This window comes from Eurytemora carolleeae, unplaced genomic scaffold, assembly GCF_000591075.1.
Source record: "Eurytemora carolleeae unplaced genomic scaffold, Eaff_2.0 scaffold517, whole genome shotgun sequence".
In the NCBI taxonomy this organism is placed as follows: Eukaryota; Metazoa; Arthropoda; class Copepoda; order Calanoida; family Temoridae; genus Eurytemora; species Eurytemora carolleeae.
The window spans coordinates 135,332-156,696 of NW_019396680.1; the positions used below are offsets into that span (position 1 = coordinate 135,332).

General features: G+C 32.5%; 1 protein-coding gene across 2 annotated transcripts; it reads right to left on the bottom strand.

Moving 5' to 3' along the window:
- Positions 1-206: 206 nt before the first annotated feature.
- LOC111707302 (2-amino-3-carboxymuconate-6-semialdehyde decarboxylase) lies at positions 207-19,550 on the bottom strand. Of its 2 annotated transcripts, XM_023480384.1 has the most exons (12): positions 19,451-19,550; positions 18,863-18,951; positions 18,110-18,218; positions 16,559-16,638; positions 14,469-14,539; positions 11,485-11,570; positions 9,188-9,249; positions 3,944-4,052; positions 3,324-3,389; positions 2,936-3,036; positions 1,858-1,996; positions 207-671 (listed from the first exon to the last, which is right to left on the bottom strand). In XM_023480384.1, exons 1-12 carry the CDS (start codon positions 19,511-19,513, stop codon positions 612-614), a joined length of 1,035 nt encoding a protein of 344 aa, XP_023336152.1. In that variant the 5' UTR covers positions 19,514-19,550; the 3' UTR covers positions 207-611. The 2 variants fall into 2 exon arrangements, with proteins under 2 accessions (XP_023336152.1, XP_023336153.1); XM_023480385.1 differs by lacking the exon at positions 207-671 and having other exon boundaries at positions 1,909-1,996; positions 2,896-3,036.
- Positions 19,551-21,365: the final 1,815 nt, after the last annotated feature.

Genomic DNA, 21,365 nt, shown 5'->3' on the forward strand with positions numbered 1-21,365 from the left:
ACACTTTCAGCACAGCTGTATTCTGACGTCACAAGTGTCAACCTGATTTTTCTGATTATTAATAATAGTGATAACTTTAAAATAAAGTGCTTATCTTACAGTAAAATAAGTGCAAATGTATGTGTTCTTTATTTTCTGTTTTACACTTTTTTATTTAATCTTGGAAAACATGTGAACTACTGTGAGAAAATTTCGTTTTTCTTGTTATATTTGACACTTGTGACGTCGTGTATAATTGGTCCATTTCTCTGTTGCCACCTATTGTACTTGATAATCTATTTGAACTGAACTAGTCTTATACTTTTAAAGCTCACGTATTATCACAAAGATTCCTGATTAGCTGTAGGGTTATGTAACTGCAGCTTTGCAAGTCACGTTATCAGCTCTGAAAGTCATGTGATCAGCTGTGTTAGTTACGTTATCAGCTGAATAGTCACGTGGCTAGATGTAAACTAACTTGTCAGCTGTTTAATGACGATGTAAGTCAAGTCACGTAATCACGTGTGTAAGGCACGTTATCAGCTCTGATAGTCATTCTTATGTGAACCATTGTGATAATCACTTGATCAGCTTTGGCAGTCATGTACGTTATCAGATTTTAATTGATTTGATTAGTATTTGGTAGGATCTAGGTTGAGAAACTCCATTGCATTGCTGAACAACAATTTTTCCTAAACATAATTTCAAATTAGCATAAGATAATTTAGACTTTACCTAGAAAGCATTTACAAGAGAAAGATTTATATCACTGTTTAAATGCAGTTACTGACCCAGTCAGATGATAGCATGCAGGCATTCTCATCAGTGCCATGCAGAGTAGCTTTGGACCTAAGGCAGAGTGGGATTCATGTTGTGTGCAATGCACCGTAAAATTCAAAAACAGAGAGAGGGGGATTAAATTGTGTAGATCCAGAAAAATAATATCTGTAGGATGCCTGCGTAGAGACTGGCAGCTGGTGGGGTCTTAAATGTAAGACATGTGGCCGCATCGCTCGGCCCCCTAGCCTCTCCTAGCCGCAGCGCTCGGCCCAGAAAGTGTCTTAACCTAACCTAACCCTAAATAAATACTAATTTAATTATTTTTCTGGATCTACAAAATTCAATCCCACTCGCTCTGTTTTGGAATTTTACGGGACATTGCACACAACAGGAATATCACTCTACCTGGACCGAATCAATTCAGATCTGAGTGAGTCTGGTGCGACTCTCCATAGCACTGATGAGAAGATGAGAATGCGTATGCTCTCATCTGACTGTTGCTTTGATGAGAAAGTAAATTTAAAACAGCATACTGTTTTTTAAGAGTAAGTCATTGTCAAACATTTTTTTATTTTTGCAGAGCATAACTTTATTTACGAAATTGTTGTTTTCTGCTCTCACTTTCAAGATTGTGGTTTTGTTTTTGATTTCTTTACAAAATGTGTTTCAAACCTGACATGCCAACCGCACTCAAGCAAAAATAAAAGTGTGAAGTAAGTTTTAAAAACTTTTACTAAAAATAAACAAGCAAAACACTTCAATCTAAAAACAAAACTTTAAGCTAAAAATTGTTACATATTTTATGATACAGTTTTTAAAACTTTGCTATTTTTTCACAAATATTTTATTATTTCTAAATCTTTTCCAGAATTTAAAAAAAAAATCACATTTTGTTTATTAAGGTTCACACTTTTCTTTCAAAAATTGATAATGAAATTTTATAAAGAAAAATTATATAACTTTATATTTAAGACTTCTTGAATTATATCATATTTGGTCTCTTCCTATATATTTAAATCTTTTTGAAAAATCTAAAACAAACGTTTAATTTTTTTTTCAGTTAAAAGCCATGAAAAAAAGATCAAATTAATTCTTTACCTTTGTCGTTTCTGAGAGTGTATGATTGTCTGTTATTACTTTACCCGGATAGGTATCCAGGATTTTAACTTCACCAAGAGGAAATGGATAATCTGTTCCCAACATTACTCTATCTTCTCCTATAACCTCAAGGAGTAACCTGAACAGGGGGGATTTAAACGCATTTTATAAAGCAAAAGCTAAACTTCCAAAAAAATGCTGAATTTAAAATCATATGTACTAGCAAAGTTGTCCGTTTGTAACCCTATCCTTTCTTTATTTACTATAAAACGCCCCTGCCGTCCAAGATTGAAAAATCCATTGATATCAAACTTATCATTAATCTCTACACTATATATATGCATTCAATTGTACCCAAGAAAAATATAACTTTTCTTTATAAATTACTTATTGCTGACAGAGCCAATATAAACACAAGAATTATTATACTAAAACCAGAGAAAGAATCAATTATTGTTTTAATGCAAGGATATTTATACGGTAGAACCCATTAAACTGTGGAATAGGAAGACGACTTTAGACTCAAGTTATGACTTTAGACAATTTAATGAAGAAAAACCCATTGTGCAGTTTAGACAGTTTTATAATTCCCGCTGTATTCTAAAAAAAAGATTGCAAAATTGGACAATAATGAGCATCAACTTATTAAATGATTTAATCTACAAAACAATTAGAACAACCAATTTAAAACTGTAGTTTTATTTCTCATGCAGTTTTCATGTAGTATTTGTAAAGAAACAGATTACTTGCTACAAGCTTTAATTTTTTAATCCTTTATTTTTGAAACCTTTTGTCATGGAAACCCTTAATAGTTCATACCATGTCTTGATTGAAATAATTAGGGGTCTAACCCACCAGGTTGCAAAGATAAACCGATTGGAAAAAAAGTTCGAGACAAGTGCTTAATTCCATTACAAAATTTTGACTCGAATCGGTTCAACAGTTTTATTAAGTTTAGTCAAAATCCACAAAAGAGGAACTTTTCCCGCATGTTATCTACCTAAGTGCCCCAGGATCATGAACTAGAATTTTATCTACCTAAGTGCCCCGGGATCATGAACTAGAGAATGTTATCTACCTGAGTGCCCCGGGATCATGAACTAGAGAATCTGTCCAGAATTTACCCAAAAAGTCCAAAGGAGGGATGTTACAGTCTGTAGCGCACAAATCTGGTCTCACCTAAACAAAATTTACGTTTGGTCTTTTTAAGTAGTTTTTTTTTCAAGCAAAAGTATTATTTAAATGAGTTTTTGCATTTTTGAATTAATTAATTCTTTTTTAAACTTAGTTTTCTGGAAGTATTATTAATATACGCAAAACACTTGGAATGACTTTGCTGCGTCGTTGCGCCTCTAGTTTTCATTTTACACACAATGGAGTGCAAAATCAAACTTGTTTATTACCATATATAGAATATGTCGGGATAGCACATGAGTTTATAGTTTGATATGAAAAGATTATCTTACATTGTATCCATGTTGTATTCTAGCTGCAGTGTACGGAAACGAACCTCCACCATGAGCAAAACAAACCTAAAATTACAAAATAGATTCTCTAAAAATATTCTAATATCTATAGTCTAATTTAAAATCTATTAAACAATAGGCAAAAAATTGATTTTCAGCCTGGATATAAAGTTGAACCAAAGCCGTAATATTTCGAAAATACATTTTTTAACCCCAATATCTTTAAATCTTAAATATTTTTTCAAAAATCAGAGAACATAATATAAGAGGTCTACGGCATCAGGTTGCAATAAAGAATGGAACAATTATACAGTGAGACAGGTATTTACTTCCTTTCCGCCTTGAGATTTAAGATTTAGAGAAGCTTTTATATTTGTAGAATACAGTCGTTATCATATATATCAACACAATGAAGACGACTTTCGATTTTAATTTGGATTTCTAACAATTGCTTTCAATCATCATGGATACACATAAACATGGAATTTGTTTGTAAACTTGTAATTTTAAAAAACTTAAATATAAAAGTCGTCTTCATGGTATTTATATAAATATCGACTACTGAACCAGTAAACTCACATTTCCTTTGATTCCAAATTTGACGCGCTTCTCCTTTCTACCTTGAGCTTAGGGAACTGGTAAAGGATTCCACCCATTAAAAGAGAACAGATTGCTGTAGCAGTTTCAGCAGGCATACCAACTAACCAGGGTAACCAGTACTTAGAGTGTCTAAATAACATAAATACAAACTCTTTTAATTACGTTTAGAAATTTTACTAAAATGCACCTTTTCTTACGTTACGATTTATCGAAACGTTATTGTGAAAACTTTTTTGTTACACTTTTTTAAAACTGACAATCAAAACTGTTTATTCGTTTCGTTTCTAAGGTTTGAAAAAATATTCTATACGTTGCGTTGTTCAAGCTTTAATGTTTCTAACGTTAGACTTTATTAAAAAAACATTGTTTCTAAATGAAAGCATTGCAAGATAATTACATTTTTTAACTCACCCTGTATGTTGCTGTTGTATTGTTAACCTTTTTAGAGAATGTGTAGAAGAATATGCATTATGCAATATAAAGATGTTATAATATTTTTATTTTTAACGATTTTTAAAATTTGTAAATGAAAGTTTTTAGCATTAGACTTTCAACTCAAAGTGTGTCTTTAAGGGACTAGAGACGTAATTTTAAGTAACCTTCCATTTATGGAGTGGCATGTCCAGTAGGGGTGATCAATATTGGAATAGAGCCAACCGCCCACCGGAAGTCGATGCGTTTTCACCGTAAGGCCACAAAAAAAAATTATTTTTTATTTTCAAGTTATACATCATTTTCTTGGAAATTCAATGCTAAATTAAAATCTGAAAAGCTTTTTAAAAAATTGAAAATTGAGTGAGTCAGAGCTAAAAAACATTAAAAAGTTATAAAACCATCAGATTTAATATATTTAAAAATGGTTTTCGAGTCTGAATTCAACATGAAATTTCCAAGAAAATGATGTATCATATTTATTTTTAAAAAATATTTTTTAGGCCTTACGGCGATATCTCCAATATTAAATTGTCAATTCGCAACCCTATGGAAAACACTCCTAAATTTCAAATCATCAATCAGATAAAGGTTTAAACATTATCATTGGGAATCGAGCATGGCCCTCTTTAAATTGAGGATCACTTGAAATTATCATCGTGTATTTGGCGAGCTTAAAAAATAGACATGTTTTGGGACACTTCATTAAATGAGTTAAAATTCGGCAAGGCAAACCACTTTTGCATGTGGAGCAGTAGTTCTAAATTATTTTAGATTAGTTTAGGGTTAATTTTTTCTTTTTGTTTACGCAATGCAGACTGACCCTTTTCTTCTATCTAACAGAATTCATAGTTTAAAAGATCTAAAGCCTACAACATTGGGTAGCAAAGATATCGGGATTAGAAATATAAGTTTGTGAACAATTCCTTTAGACATTCTTATCTAACAGAAGTCATAGCTTGAAATATCAAAAGTCTACAACACCAGCTTGCAAAGATGTAGAGATTAGAAAATTATAATTTGTGGCGAGTTTTGTGTTCTTTTTGTGTTTTTTTTTTATGTTACTTACAAAGTGAGTAAAAAAACGGCATTAGCTTTAGTTTACAGACCACACTAAAAATGCTTTCAGAGTTCATGTTTGGGGTTAAACATATCAAATATAGTAAGACAAGTGCTAAATTTTTTTTAACACAAACAACGCGAAATAAAATTATTTAACATTTTTTTCTTTTAAAAAAAAATAAATTAAAAAATCAGTTTTTTCTATTCAAAAATTTTATAAAAATTTGAACATAATTGCATTTTCAAATTGATAAAATATTGTTGCATTTTAGTAAGTATCTACATTTCTAAATTTTTCAACCTAATACATGAACCATGCCAACAGAAGTTATGATTTCAAGTAATCAAATAAATATGAAACCCAGCAATTGTGTTTGTTCACAGACCCGTTCCACTTAAGTTGATTTTTTTACAATTAGTAAATCTTTGCTTTATAACAGAAAATGCATATGTAAAATTTCTTAATGTCGTCTTCCTTTTCCAGAGTTTTAGTGGGTTTCATCAAACAAGATGTCCAAGAAACATTTATAAGATTTGAATTTTCACTAATAGCATGTTACAAAAAAACTTGTTTACACTTTAGTTTTTTTTTCAAATTTGCTAATCCCTTTATCTTTCCAACCCAATGGTTTAAACCTTGAATATTTCAATATTAATGGTCTACGACATCGGGTTGTAAAGATATATTAAATGAAAATAAAAGTTTTTGGCATAAACTCATTTTCTTTGAACTTGAAATGAAAAAACATAAGTCTTTGCTATTATAATCATCAGTCGAATCTCTTACATTGATATATTAGAGACGTTTTCATTGACAGAATTATTGTTACACTTTTGAAATTAAAACTCAGCCCTCATAGTCTAACGTTATATGAACAACATTTTCATCAGACATATATATCTAACGTTAGACTAATCAATTTAGTATTCAGAGAAAAGTTATGAAACATTATGATTTACAGAATTACATTTTTTTAAATATTATACGTTTACATTATTAAAATTTTACTCTGTAAAAAAAACTTTCGTTTCCTGATTATCAAAATAATTATCCATTTTTGCAACGTTGAATTTCTCATTATTCTTTAAGGGAAAACGTTTCAAAACGTTTTCATAAACAGTAATTCATTTTTCAGTTATACAACGTTACACTTTTTATAAGTTGAACTTTGAAATACAAATCCTTTCGTTACGATATTCAATCAAATCACAATTCATTTTTCAAACGTTAGACTTTCAAGCTCCCCTTGGAAATAAAACATTTCTTTACGTTATGGTCAAAAAAGTTGTAGATATTAGACAAATAACGTTACATTTCCACAAAACGCTAATGTTGGGGTTAAATTCCTCTAACGTTAACGTTTAACGTTAACGTTAGGTATGAGCTCCTATAACGTTAACGTTTAACGTTCACGTAATATAGAATATATCCAAACGTTACACATTATTGTAACGTAACATACAAAAACGTACATTTTACGTTACGTTACACTATCGTTGACATCTCTAGTAACCAGTTACTAGAGTGTCTAAATAACATAAATTCATTCATACAGCAGGCATACCAACTAACCATGGTAACCAGTACTTAGAGTGTCTTAATAACATAATGTGGAAGACGATATGTCCACATCTAGAATTCTGTCGCCCAAAGCCAAACCAAATATATTTATTATGTGATATTTTAAAAGTTGTTGATCTCGATATTTTTCTATGCAAAATATATAGTTACTGAACTAGCCTAGTCTCGTTCTTAGAGTCCGAACTCATGACTTCTAAATTGGTGATTCCTAATACGAACATTCAGTGATCTACATCGACAAATCTAGTGAGATCTGCTCCCGTTGTCATCATGGCTGATCAGAATCCTGTCACAACAAACTTTGTCAGCAAAATCGCCGTCAAACTTCCGGATTTTTGGACTGAAGACCCTGACCTGTGGTTCCTGCACGCTGAGTCCGATTTTCATAACGCCAAGGTCACGCAATCACGGACGGAATTGGAATATGTTGTTCAGAAGCTACCGCAAGCCATCATGGTTTCTTTCTGTAGTCTCATCATGACCTCAACATCCTTGTTTGCTACTCCCTAAGAGGATCACAATGCCAAGTTAGTTTCATCATACACTTTTACTCTCTGGCAAAGAGTTGTGAAAGTTATCCATCATCCTGCACGGGAGACCGTCGTCCAATGGCCATGATGATCTCTGTGCTTGCACTTTTCCCTGAAGATGAGGTCCTTGGTAGTTTGTTTCTTGGTTTGTTTCTCGAAGACAAGGAAGCTTATCACCTGTTCGTCGAAGCCAGAATCCAGGTCCTGTTAACTCTGGTGATTTTTATTTTCACAAAAGATTTGGCGCTAGTGCTAATAATTGCCGTCATCCATGCAGTTTCCAGGGAAACTCCAGAGCCGACTGGAGGAGGAGGAATTAAACAGTCTTCCCGTCGGCGGGTTGCTAATCAATCTGCTTGATGTTTTAACAAATCGTCAGTTCCTGGTGGATACCGGAGTGTCTTGCTCTGTTTTTCCTCATCAGTCTTCTGCAGCCCCAACTGACCCTCGTCTCCTGATGGCTGATGGCAGACCGAAAAAATCTTGGGGATGCAGAACTCTCCCTCTTCAGTTTGGAGATCGCCATTTCCAGTTTCCGTTCTTGCTTGTCTCCGTGGATAATCCTATTCTTGGAGCGGATTTTTTAGCAGAATCCGATCTCCTGGTGGATCCAGCAAGACGTCATGTAATTGAACGCTCATCTTTGAAGCATCTCTCTCATGTGTTTACCCGCCGATTTTTCCATCGCCTCAATTTCCAAGCTGGCCCCTGATATCTCGTCTCTCCTGGACAAGTTCCCTGTAGTCTGGAATCCTCGCCCTCCTGATCAACTTCCAGAGTATCAGGTTAAGCACAAGATTGAGACAGAAGGTCTACCCCTGTATGCCTATCCCCGCCATTTAGACCTCCTGAGAGCATGTCTAATTGTATGTAGTAAATGCCCTACTCCAACAAAGACTTTTAGATCGGTACAAATTACAAGATACAACTCAGTCACGAACTATTCCGTTCAATAATACTTTTGTCAATATCAAACCAGATATGACTCTAGCACTATTCTCAGGTATCTGTCTTTCAAGATAGAAAGCTCAGGCCCCTCTCGTTTATACACTTTTGGCATATAATTACTCTAACACCAAAATCAAAGCGGCGCATTATTACAACTAACGTCCATTTACTAAAAATATACTAAACTAACTTGCCTCCTGAGAGCATGTCTAATTGTATACTAAGCTGACCTGCCTCTCCAGAGCATGTCTAAATGTATAATAAACTGACCTGCCTCTCCAGAGCATGTCTAAATGTATACTAAACTAACCTGCCTCCTGAGAACATTTCTAATTGTATACTAAGCTGACCTGCCTACTGTAAGCATGTCTAAATATATATTAAACTGACCTACCTCTCGAGAGCATGTCTAAATGTATACTAAACTGACCTACCTCTCGAGAGCATGTCTAAATGTATACTTAACTGACCTGCCTCTCCAGAGCATGTCTAAATGTATAATAAACTGACCTGCCTCTCCAGAGCATGTCTAAATGTATACTAAGCTGACCTGCCTCCTGAGAACATTTCTAATTGTATACTAAGCTGACCTGCCTACTGTAAGCATGTCTAAATATATATTAAACTGACCTGCCTATCGAGAGCATGTTTAAATGTATACTAAACTGACCTACCTCTCGAGAGCATGTCTAAATGTATACTAAACTGACCTGCCTCCTGAAAGCATGTCCCAAGGATGAACGAAAAGTGCTGCTCCGAGATCCTCAGCAGTCTGCAATTAAACAAAATTAATTTCAAAATAAAAGAGTCAATAATTAAAAGCATCTCAAATCTACTTTAAAAGGTTAAAAGTTATGCTTTACAAAAATATCTTTCAATTCTGAAATTGATCTATGACTTCCTATGACAGCCCCCCACCACCGGCCCCTCCTTCCCCTCATTCAGATAATTCATAACTGTTTATATGAAAAAAAGATTTAAATTCTGACATTTTTCTTTTTGGGATGTGTTGCAAAATTCCTCAAGTCAATCATTTTTCAAAGTAGTCATAATTGAAACCATTAGTTCAAAAATTAAAATACAAAAATATCTTCATTATTTAATTATAATTTAATATGTGTTGACAGTCCCTTTAAAAATATATATTGTTGGCCTATATAGATATTTTATTTTGGCGTAAAGTTATAAGACATCTTTGGACCCATGCTCGCAGTAAAACGCTTTAAATAAGAAGCATACGTACAATCAACGCAAAGTAAATTATCATAAAAAAATCTTTTTCAATTTTTATCCCCCGTAAATAGTGCTTGCAAATAATGATACATGCTTGAAATTTACTTCTGAAATAACATTTATGATTTAAAATATTTAAAATATAAATAATAAGAATAATTTGCTCAATCATTACATCAATTTAAAATCTAAACATGGAGTTCAATATTTTATCCAATTTAATTTACAATAAATCCAAATTAAATATGTCAACAACATTCGTTCAACGCGATTCTCATCAACAACAACATTTTAAATTGGTCTTCTAGAGAAAGTTTATCTACCATTTTTGCTAATTTGTCTAAGAATACGGAATAGAAATTAAAGATTTTAAAAAAATGTTTGTTTTTATTTTATCAACATTTGATTTCAGTATCAACAAATCTTTTTATTTGTTATTACGCTCTTATTAAAACTATAAAGAAGGTTATGAATCTGTGCAATGGAGTGACTGTTTTACAATCTGGATAGTCAGTCAATTTATCAATATTTATAATTTTGCTTAATTATCTAATTTTTATTTTCAAAATATATGTTACTGCTCAAGGTCGATGGCAAGGGGGGTGGTTAAGGGCGCAGTGACCCAACTATCCAAAACCCCTAATAAATACCAGTTCTTCACGCTATTTTGCCCAACCCCCTGAAAAAAAAAATCCATTGTACGCCCATATAAAATTGCTATTACTATTAACTATATACATTAATGTTGTTGGAGAAAATACAGGACTAAAGCATAAATGTATACTAATTCTAATTCTAGATTACAATAGGGTAACCCAAGCGTAAATACATACACACAAGTCTTCTCATTCTAGGGATTCCTAGATTCCTAGATTTAAGATTTTAGTTTCGGAATCAAAGATTCTACGAAGACCTCTGGTTTCTAAAACTTAGGGTTTTTTTTAAAGGGAGTGTCTTTCGAGACATGGTAATTTACCTGAAAGTGCAGTATTGTAGAGAAAAACTGTGGGATTCATTTAATACCAATGAAACATTTTTACAGTGAATACTTTTTTAATAAGGGCATGAAGTCATTTGTAATATTTCACTAGTTGTTTCAGTCTGCAGAAGAAACTTGTTTTTTTTTTCAATTATTTAATATCCCGGAGAAAGTCACTCCCTTTAATAGAATTTGCCTAATTTCTCAATTACTGCACTTTTCAAAAATGTTTTTTTCGAGAATCACCCAAAATATCTGGGATGTACAGATATTTTTTTTTGGTGACCTGGAAAGGGGAAATTTTCAGATCCATTGCATCATACTAGACAATTTCTCGTGCCATTTTCAGAGAATATCTTTAAAGGAACTGAGTTTTAGCCACAAATTCTGATTTTCAAATCGCTATATCTTTGCAACCTGATTATGTTCACCTTTGATATTTCAAACTATCATTATTTGATCTAAAATACTTCATAGTTTGAAATATCTAAGGTCTCTGACATTGAAATGCAAATATATAGGGTTCAGAAAATCAGAGTTTGTGAACAAAACTCAATTCCTTTGTTAGAACCAATTTGGATTAGTTTTGGAATTCCTCGATAACTTCTCTTATTTGTTTTTTGTTAATTTCAAGTTTTTTGTAAAAAAAATTTAAAACTAAGAGTCATTAACCATGATTGAGTAAAAAATTGTTATTAAACAAAGTTGTAAAGTTTTTGCTTTCAAAAATGTCAGATTTTGAAGAATTAAGATGGAGGATTATTTGAAGTTGATAGGATTAAAGTAGCAGCTTACTTTATAAATTGGATAAAGTTCTTTAGCATCAAGATTCCATTCTCCAACATGGGATCCTATCTGGAATCCAGGAAACTTCAGTTCTCCTAGAAAACAGGAAAACAAGCATTATTTTACGTACAACATGAGATCCAACATGAGAGCCATGGTTCACTACTTTGTTCGTGCATTCTTGATCATTTCTTGCTTTTCATTTGTGAACAACTTTTTCATTCTGGAATCGAGAAAAGTTTCATAAATTTCAAATGGGAAATCTAAAAAAGTTCCATTCTCGTAGATAAATAGTTTTACATCCATAAAATTAGAACAGGACTCCTGTTCTATTGTTCTTTATCATAATCGGAAGTAAGTATGCATATATATATGTACATATATATATCAATATATATGTGTATATATATATGTATGTATATATATATATTGATATCGAAGTCCATTAATGCAATCAGACAAATTTCTTAAGAGGATTCTGATTAAATNTTATATAGTCTCTACAATCTCCGTACTTCGGTATAATAACTCTTCTAGGATTTATCATACTTAGGCAAAAAATAGATGGATATATATATAGATTGACTGATTGAATAATTGATAGATAAGAACATGAATGCATATCTGAATTGGTGTAATTTATTAAATTTTCTTCCCACTAAATTCATACATGTTGTAATTTCTCTAATATGTATTGTTCAAAAAAAATCTTCTAAAGCTAAAACCTTAAAATACAGAAAGTATTCTTAAAATTCTCTATTCTAATTTAAAATACTCTGACTTTGATCCGAACTACTGTATCTTATACTCCGAACTATCCTATCCTATACTCCGAACTACCCTATCCTGTACTCCGAACTACCCTATCCTGTACTCCAAACTACGCTATCCTGTACTCAAACTACCCTATCCAATACTCCAAACTACCCTCCTATCCTGTACCCCAAACTACCCTATTCTATACTTCGAACCTCAGAATATACTACATGTACACAATAACGTGTATTGGTATGTTCACAATGTCATACCAATACAGGTGCCACCTGTTATTCTATAGTATATATATTCTGAGCTTCGAACTTATCCTATATATTCCGAACTACCCTATCCTGTACTCCAAACTACCCTATCCTATACTCCGAACTACCCTATCCTATACTCCGAACTACCAAATCCTGTACTCCGAACTACCCTATCCTGTACTCCGAACTACCCTATCCTATACTCCAAACTACCCTATCCTGTACTCCGAACTACGCTATCCTATACTCCAAACTAGCCTATCCATTACTCCAAACTACCCTATCCTGTACTCCGAACTACCCAAACCTGTACTCAAAACTACCCTATCCTGTACTCCGAACTACCATACCCTATACTCCGAAACACCATATTCTATACTCCGAACTACCATACCCTAAACTCCGAAACACCATATTCTATACTCCGAACTACCATACCCTATACTTCGTACTACCCTACCCTATACTCCGAAACACCATATTCTATACTCCGAACTACCATATTCTATACTCCGAGTTACTATATCCTGAACTCCGAACTACCCTATATATCCTATACTCCGAACTACCCTATTCTGTACTCCGAACTACCCTACCCTATCCTGTACTCCGAACTACCCTACCCTATCCCGTATCATATGAGCTTGAAAACTTTATTTGAAACTATTGTAAAAGATAAATAAAGAATCTCCAATTTATTGTCCAGCTAGTGCTTCAACTTTACTACAACAACTACATCTGTCAGTAGCAAATCTTACAGAACTAAAATCTTCTTTTTTGCAACAATAATTCTTTTCATCAGGAAATGGAACTTGTATTGTTACTGTTATTGTATATTTAATGTATTTGTACGTACAATAATCAAAAGAACTATTTGTTTGCCTTCTATCCTCTTCATTTTCATAAACATTCCCTTTAAAATGTTTTTAACCAATTATCCTTTTCATCTTTACTAACAGTCCCTTTATAATATTTGTTTACCTACTACCTTCTTCATCTTTATTAACGGTCCCTTTATAATATTTGTTTACCTACTACCCTCTTCATCTTCATGAAAATTTCCTTTATAATATTTGTTTACCTTCTACCTTCTTCATCTTTATTAACGGTCCCTTTATAATATTTGTTTACCTACTACCTCTTCATCTTCATGAACATTCCCTTTATAAGATTTGTTCACCTACTACCCTCTTCATCTTTATTAATAGTCCCTTTATAATATTTCTTTACCTACCATCCTCTTCATCTTTATTAACAGTCCCTTTATAATATTTGTTTATCTACTACCCTCTTCATCTTTATTAACAGTCCCTTTATCATTTGTGTATACCTACTACCCTCTTCATCTTTATTAACAGTCCCTTTATAATATTTGTTTATCTACTACCCTCTTCATCTTTATTAACAGTCTCTTTATAATTTTTGATTACCTACTACCCTCTTCATCTTTATTAACGGTCCCTTTATAATATTTGTTTACCTACTACCCTCTTCATCTCCTTAAACGGTCCCTTTAAAATATTTGTTTACCTTCTTCCTTCTTCATTTCCTTAAACAGTCCCTTTAAAATATTTGTTTACCTACTACCCTCTTCATCTTTATTAACGGTCCCTTTATAATATTTGTTTACCTACTACCCTCTTCATCTTTATTAACTGCAGTCCCTTCATAATATTTGTTTACCTACAGTCCTCTTCATCTCCTTAAACAGTCCCTTTATAATATTTGTTTACCTACTACCCTCTTCATCTTTATTAACAGTCCCTTTATAATATTTGTTTACCTACTACCCTCTTCATCTTTATTAACAGTCCCTTTATAATATTTGTTTATCTACTACCCTCTTCATCTTTATTAACAGTCCCTTTATAATATTTGTTTACCAACTACCCTCTTCATCTTTATTAACAGTCCCTTTATAATATTTGTTTACATACTACCCTCTCCATCTCCTTTAAAATGTTTGTTTACCTACTGCCCTCTTCATCTCTTGTACTGCAAGTTCAGGAGCCTGCATAGGAATAGTACCCAGGCCTATAAACCTAAACAAATATTAATTTTATAATCAAAACTTTTTTGGAAAAGGATTTTGATAAAATAAGAAGCTTTAGGTTCTTCAAATTGCGAATAAAAGAATTCTACCTATATCTTTGCAACTTGATAATATATTTTAAACTTAGATTATTAGATCTAAAAGAATTCATAGATTGAATAATCCTAGGTCTACGAAGTTATGTTTAAAAGATGTAGGGATTAGAAAATTATTATCTGGATAATAATTTGGAATAAATAATCGTTGGTTCCATGCTTAAAATGTGTTTAATTCTGACAAGTTCCTCCTTTGTTTGCTTGAATAGAGAAACTACAAATATGTTTAATTATATGAAGTCTGAAAAGGAGCTTTAAATTACCTCAACCCTCCCTTTAAAGTCTTCTTTAATTCATTAAAACTCTCACTGATTAGTAATTTTGATAAAAATGGGTTTTTGACTTCATTAATCTAATCAATCATATCTACAAGATTCTGTTGTGATATAGCGTGTTAAAGTTTTTCAGCCTAGCGCTATCTCTAGTAAACCATTGGTTTTGTAAAGCTTCTACATAAATATAACTAGGCTTTCAGGGCGCTTCGCACCCATCTTCTATTCATGAACATCTCTTTGTATAACTTGTTTAATAAAAAAAATATCGCGGATTTAAAAAGAATTTCTTGGATTTTCAAATGTAATGCAAATCGAACTTTGTTGGAGGCTAATTTTTTAAATTTTGATCATCTATAAACCTTCCCAGGGGACAATTGAGGTCCCACACAAAATTTGGGCCTCATCGGTTCAGCCGTTTTGACATTTATTGGATAAAAACAAACAGACACAAACCCAGACAAGCAAAGTATAGAGATTGAGGTTGTAATCTCTATTTGTCTGTTTGTTTGTTTGTCCGATCATAACTCAGAAATTCAGCAGGACCGATTTGCCTCTTTGGGAGACCCACAGGAATGGGTTCAGTCTGGGATTGAGTGGGTCTTTAAAGTCGTAATTTATGACAAAAGGCGGGTAAACGGTGGGATTTACTATGACTAACTACGCTGGGTTCCAAAGTATTTATACACTATACTTTATTTAGAATATCTAAACCATGCTTACAAAGTGATAACATTACTGGAATTCTTTGTTTATCGAGCCATAAATTTGCTTCCGTATCAAGCCCTGGGAACACGGAAACCAATGCATTATTAGTAACTGCAGGACAATTTTTGGGTTATTTATATTTTTTTATATTTTTTTCATTCTTCCATGTGTGTACTGTTTTCAGTGCATGTGTGTAGTTAAAAACTTTAGGATTGATAATTTATTTTTGTATAATTTGAAGGTTTTATTATTGATTTTACACTCTACAATCTACATACACCTTCTGTTTCGTATGAATAATCATTCGTAGTTCCATTGACCAGTTCAATTGATCTAATCCGGCTGATTTATCAGTTTTATTGATCTATCCTTGGTGATAAACAAGCTCCATCGAACTAACCTCGCTGATTAATAAGTTCCATGGATTTATCAGTTTCATTGATCTACTGACTGAAAGATCATTCATTGATCTAATATGGTTGAATAATTAGTTCTGTTGATTCAACCGGACAGATTATTCAGTTCAATTGATCTAATCTGGCTAATTAATCAGTTACTTACCTATCCGTTTTGTCAGCAACAGTCCCAGCTAGATTATCATTGATCTAATCTTTGTGATTAATCAGCTACTAGCCTGTCTGGGTTATCAGCAACAGTCCCAGCTATAAAGTATCATTAATATAATCTGGCTAATTAATCAGCCACAAACCTGTTTGAATTATCCAGCTACAGTTCCAATTAGAGTATCATTGATCTAATCTGGCGGATTAATCAGCTACTAACATATCTGGATTATCATCTACAGATCCAGCTAGATTATCATTGATATAATCTGGCTGATTAATCAGTTACTGGCCTGTCTGGGTTATCAGCTGTACGTATTCCCAGCTGGATTATCATTGATCTAATCTGGCTGATTTATCAGCTACTAACCTATCTGGATTATCAGCTACAGTCCCAGCTAGATTATCATTCACCATTCTAGAGACATCCAGAGTATCCTCAGGTTTAGCCTACAGTAGGGTATTAGTGAAGCTATAAAAACAATAAAAGACGACTTTTTATCGAGTCCTTGTTTTTAAATAAGGTTGCATCTATTTTTGCTTACAGGGTTTGATAAAACCTACCAAAACAATAAATAACAGGTTCCACAGTATCATTAGTTTTAAGTTTTAACCTCATGGGATGTTTCACAGTGGTAGGAAGATATATCAATACAATAAAACACGACTTTCTATTGCGTCTTTGTTTTAAATAAGCTTGCATTTAATCAATATTTAAGTGTATTTTATGTAGTTACAACGCCAATAAATTAGCATATAGTAGCTTAAAAATCAAAATTAAAGTAAAATGGGCTGTGCACACTTCTCAATTTCCTCTGGCTCATGTTTTTGGACTATTTAAAATCATAACTTGAGCCTAAAAGTCTACAGTACTCTACAGTTTCCTGGTTATCACTGTAAGCCTAGCTTGTTTCATGTTCAATATACACAATTAACATACATAAATTAGGTTCTTCTAGATTGAGGTTTACCCTGTACATAAAACAAAAGACTGCTGTGTAAAATTTATTAATTTTTATGCTCACAGCTTGAAGCTTGTTTCTTTATTTGCTAAATATAAAATACAAGACAAAACTTAAATTTAATATGCCAAACATTTTAAAAATATTAAGGTCGTCATTAAACTTATCTTGTGTGAGTAACTTTAAATTTCTTTTATAATTTTAAAATAGTTATGATGAGACATTTATAAAACTGATTTAAACTATTCAATTAACCTACAAGCCACTCAGCTAAATTTGAATTTGAAGATAATTCCTGGCGAGTTTTATTTTAATATCACTATATAACTGAACATCACTAGAATATTACCCAGCAACTGAACATGACTACAATATTACACGCAAACTGAACATGACTACACTAATACCCATTACTAGTTACTATAATACTACCTAGTAACTGAACATGACTGGAATATTATCCAGTAAATGAACAAGACTAGAATATTACCCAGTAACTGAACATGACTAGAATATTACCCAGTAACTGAACATGACTAGAATATTACCCAGTAACTGGACATGACTAGAATATTACCCAGTAACTGAACATGACTAGACTATTACCCAGTAAATGAACATGACTAGAATATTACCTAGTAACTGAACATGACTAAAATACTACCTAGTAACTGAACATGACTACACTAATACCCAGTAACTAAAAAATCACTAGAATATTTCCCAGCATCTGAACATTACTAGAATATTACTTAGTAACTGAACATGACTAGAATATTACCTATAGTAACTGAACATGGCTAGAATATTACACCCAGTAAATAAACATGACTAGACTATTACTTAGTAACTGAACATGCCTAGAATATTACCTAGTAAATGAACATGCCTAGAATATTACCTAGTAACTGAACATGACTAGAATATTACCCAGTAACTGAACATGACTAGAATATTACCCAGTAACTGAACATGACTGGAACTGTAGAAAGAGCTTGAACCGTGATACCATCTCTATCCATGTCTCTAATTCTAGCTGAAGCATCCCAACAATTCTCCTCAACTTCTCTACAAATAAAAATAGGTCAAAACAAATTTAAACGATTACCATTGTGTTTGACATTTAATTGCCGAGTGTTACACATCATAATGGTTTGTTATTAAAGTTAATATGCTCTAATTGGGATTCTCGGGATAAAAGAGACAATTTTAAATAATAGAATGATTTTAGAATTGTAACATCTCAAATATAAACATTGGTATGTTTAAATAGAAAAGAGTTCTTTGAGTATTCTATTTTGAGAACGTATTCTAGCTTTAACGCTTGGAGATAATAAAATATTATATGTAACGCTTTGCATCTGACATGAAGTGAGATCGCTATTTTCTTCATTGACAAAGAGGACATTAAAGTTAAAATATCAGACAGAAATAAAAAAAACAAGCGACTCACTTTACAATTTGATGTTAGCAACACTCCCAGAAAAATATTGATCGCAACGCATAATTATTTTCTCAAAAAATCATTCTTTAAATTCTCTTTTAATAAGAAGTTTTCAACATTCGGATAAGAAATAAATTTTTAAAGGAAAACTGTAAAATGCTGAGGAATAAGAGAAAATAAAAGAAAAATCTAACTAGATAATATTAAAAAGGGATAGGGGGAGGAGTTGAATAGGGGAAGGATATGTGTGGTTTTGTTTCTGTTTTACCTGAAAAATTTCCCATCTTTGAGCATGTGCGCATTCCCATTAGCACCACAACAATGGTTCATAGACACCCATCCTCCATACCCGTACTTCTATATACAAACATATTGTGGCAAATTGTATCTTTGATTTAACATACAAGGTTTCCCACGAAACATGACAGTTGGTGAAGTTTGTTAAGTTGTTTGAAAACATATTTTACCAAAAGGTTTTTACAAATAGAGATAAACTGCAAAAAGTCTATAATATCTAATACAGCATATGGAAGGAGACATTCAAAACTATTTACCAACTGTCATGTTTCGTAGGACACCCTGTAGTTTTTATATATGTAAGGCCTAGTCTTACCCCTAAAGCGATGGCTTTGAGCATTTTGTGAAAGATTTTTCAACAATCATAAGTATTTATTGACTTTTTAATTTTGCAAAAAGATTAAAGCTTTTTAAAAATTATTTCAAGCATTATCAGTCTCAAATCAGCTTAGCTAAAAGATATTTTAAAAGTGCAAATTCTTGATAATTCTTACAAATTCTTACTAAACTCAGTTTTTGAAATTCTCATATTCTCTAAAGTTTCTGCCTCCCCCATAACCTGCTTTAGATCCGGCCAATCCCTTGGAAGAATATGATTATGAATATCTAGTTTCTTGTTCATTGTATCTAATATAGTCAGGAGATTAATACGGAACTATACAAGAAAACCTAGATATTAAAATATCATTCAATATTTGATCAGTATAGTATTTTGGAGAAAAAACTATACATATATATTACATATTTACAATTTTAATTTTGGTTTGTTCGAAATTGTAAAATAAAATTTCCTTTCCTTTTTTATTTATCGTGAAACATTCTGACTTTAGTTATAATCTTAGCTTTCTTCCTGACTCCAGTATCTAAGTATAGTAGTAGAGTATCCGTCCTGACTCCAGTATCTAAGTATAAGAGTAGAGTATCCGTCCTGACTCCAGTATCTAAGTCTAGTAGTTTAGTATCCGTCCTGACTCGAGTATCTAAGTATATTAGTAGAGTATTCGTCCTGACTCCAGTATCTAAGTATAGTAGTAGGGTATCTGCCCTGACTCCATTCTTGTACAGTAGTATAATATTAGTCCTTTCTCCAGTGTCCTTGTATAGTAGTATAATATCTGTCCTGACTCCAGTAATCTTGTACAGAAATATAATATCTGTCAAAACTCCAGTGTCCTTGTATAGAAGTATAATATCCGTCCTGACTCCAGTATCCTTGTACAGAAATACAATATCTGTCCTAACTCCAGAATCCTTTTATAGTAGTATAATATCCGTCCTGACTCCAGTATCTAAGTCTAGTAGTAGAGTATCCGTCCTGACTCCAGTATCTAAGTATATTAGTAAAGTATCCGTATAATATAGTATAATATCAGTCCTAACTACAGTTTTCCTTGTACGTACAGAAATATAATATCCTAACTCCAGTAGACTGGTATAACTAGAACTACAAACGATCAGGTTTAATGCATGTATTGAGCCGGTTTATGAATACAAGGGATGCCTAGAATTCATTTCTCATATTAAAAACACATAAACACATAAACACATAAACCTTATTTCTTTCAATACATTTACTTAAATAGATCATTTTGTAATTGATTTTATAAAAACAGTTTTAAAAAATTATCATTTATTTCGGATTATCGAATATCCCTGAAGTGTTTAGGTTTAAACTTGATTCCCAGTTGTGGCAGTATTGAGTAGAGTAGATAGATCTGGAGAAGATTAAATAAACCTGTCATGACAGTGTTTATCTATACCAGGAGAAACCTGTTCGTCCTACATCTCAAATCTCCGATATCCCATCAGAACCTTCCCTCCTCTCCCCCCCCTCCCTTGATATTCCGAAATTCTAGGACAATTTGATTTATCACTGGAAATTTGGGGGTATTGTACGACCTCTTGGGTTGCTCAGGGTAAGATGAGCTGAGATTATTCTAAAAATATTTAGGATTTTTATTTTGCAACGTTAAGGAGTAACATTTTTTGCCCCAACCCAACTCCATCAACAATATGTTGAAACTTGAAGTTTAAAATCAAAATCGAATTTGTTAAAAAAATCATCTGATAGATTTTTTTTCAACATTATTTTGGGTACAATTGAATCTAGCAGTCCTTTTCATTTAAAAAATCCCAGATATTCTAAATTTTTAAATTAAAAAAAATATTTTTTGGACAATTAGTTCCCGAGAGGCCAAATTTCTTGCGACCATAATTTCCAAACATTCATCCATCAAATTCTGGCTTTAATATCAAATCTTTTCATGCAAGAAGCATTAATTTTGTTTGCGTACAAACTTACCCGTTATGGGATTTTGTCAGTTCCATCAAAACAAAACATTTCGGCCAATCACTTTTGTAAATCCATTAAGAAACAAGGATCAAATAAACATTTTTTAGACAAAGAAAACTGACTTGACCATATTTATCAATTTCTTTAAAAGGCTAGACCTCGAGCCTCAACCCTTCTCCCC

Excerpts from the sequence above, each read along its gene's own strand:
- LOC111707302 (XM_023480384.1), bottom strand. The coding sequence starts at position 19,513 with ATGAACAAGAAACTAGATATTCATAATCATATTCTTCCAAGGGATTGG. Across the intron at positions 16,639-18,109 it reads CAGTCATGTTCAGTTACTGG|GCTAAACCTGAGGATACTCT; the intron begins GTAATATTCTAG and ends ACCCTACTGTAG. Across the intron at positions 672-1,857 it reads CACTCTCAGAAACGACAAAG|GAAAAATTGTTGTTCAGCAA; the intron begins GTAAAGAATTAA and ends AATTATGTTTAG.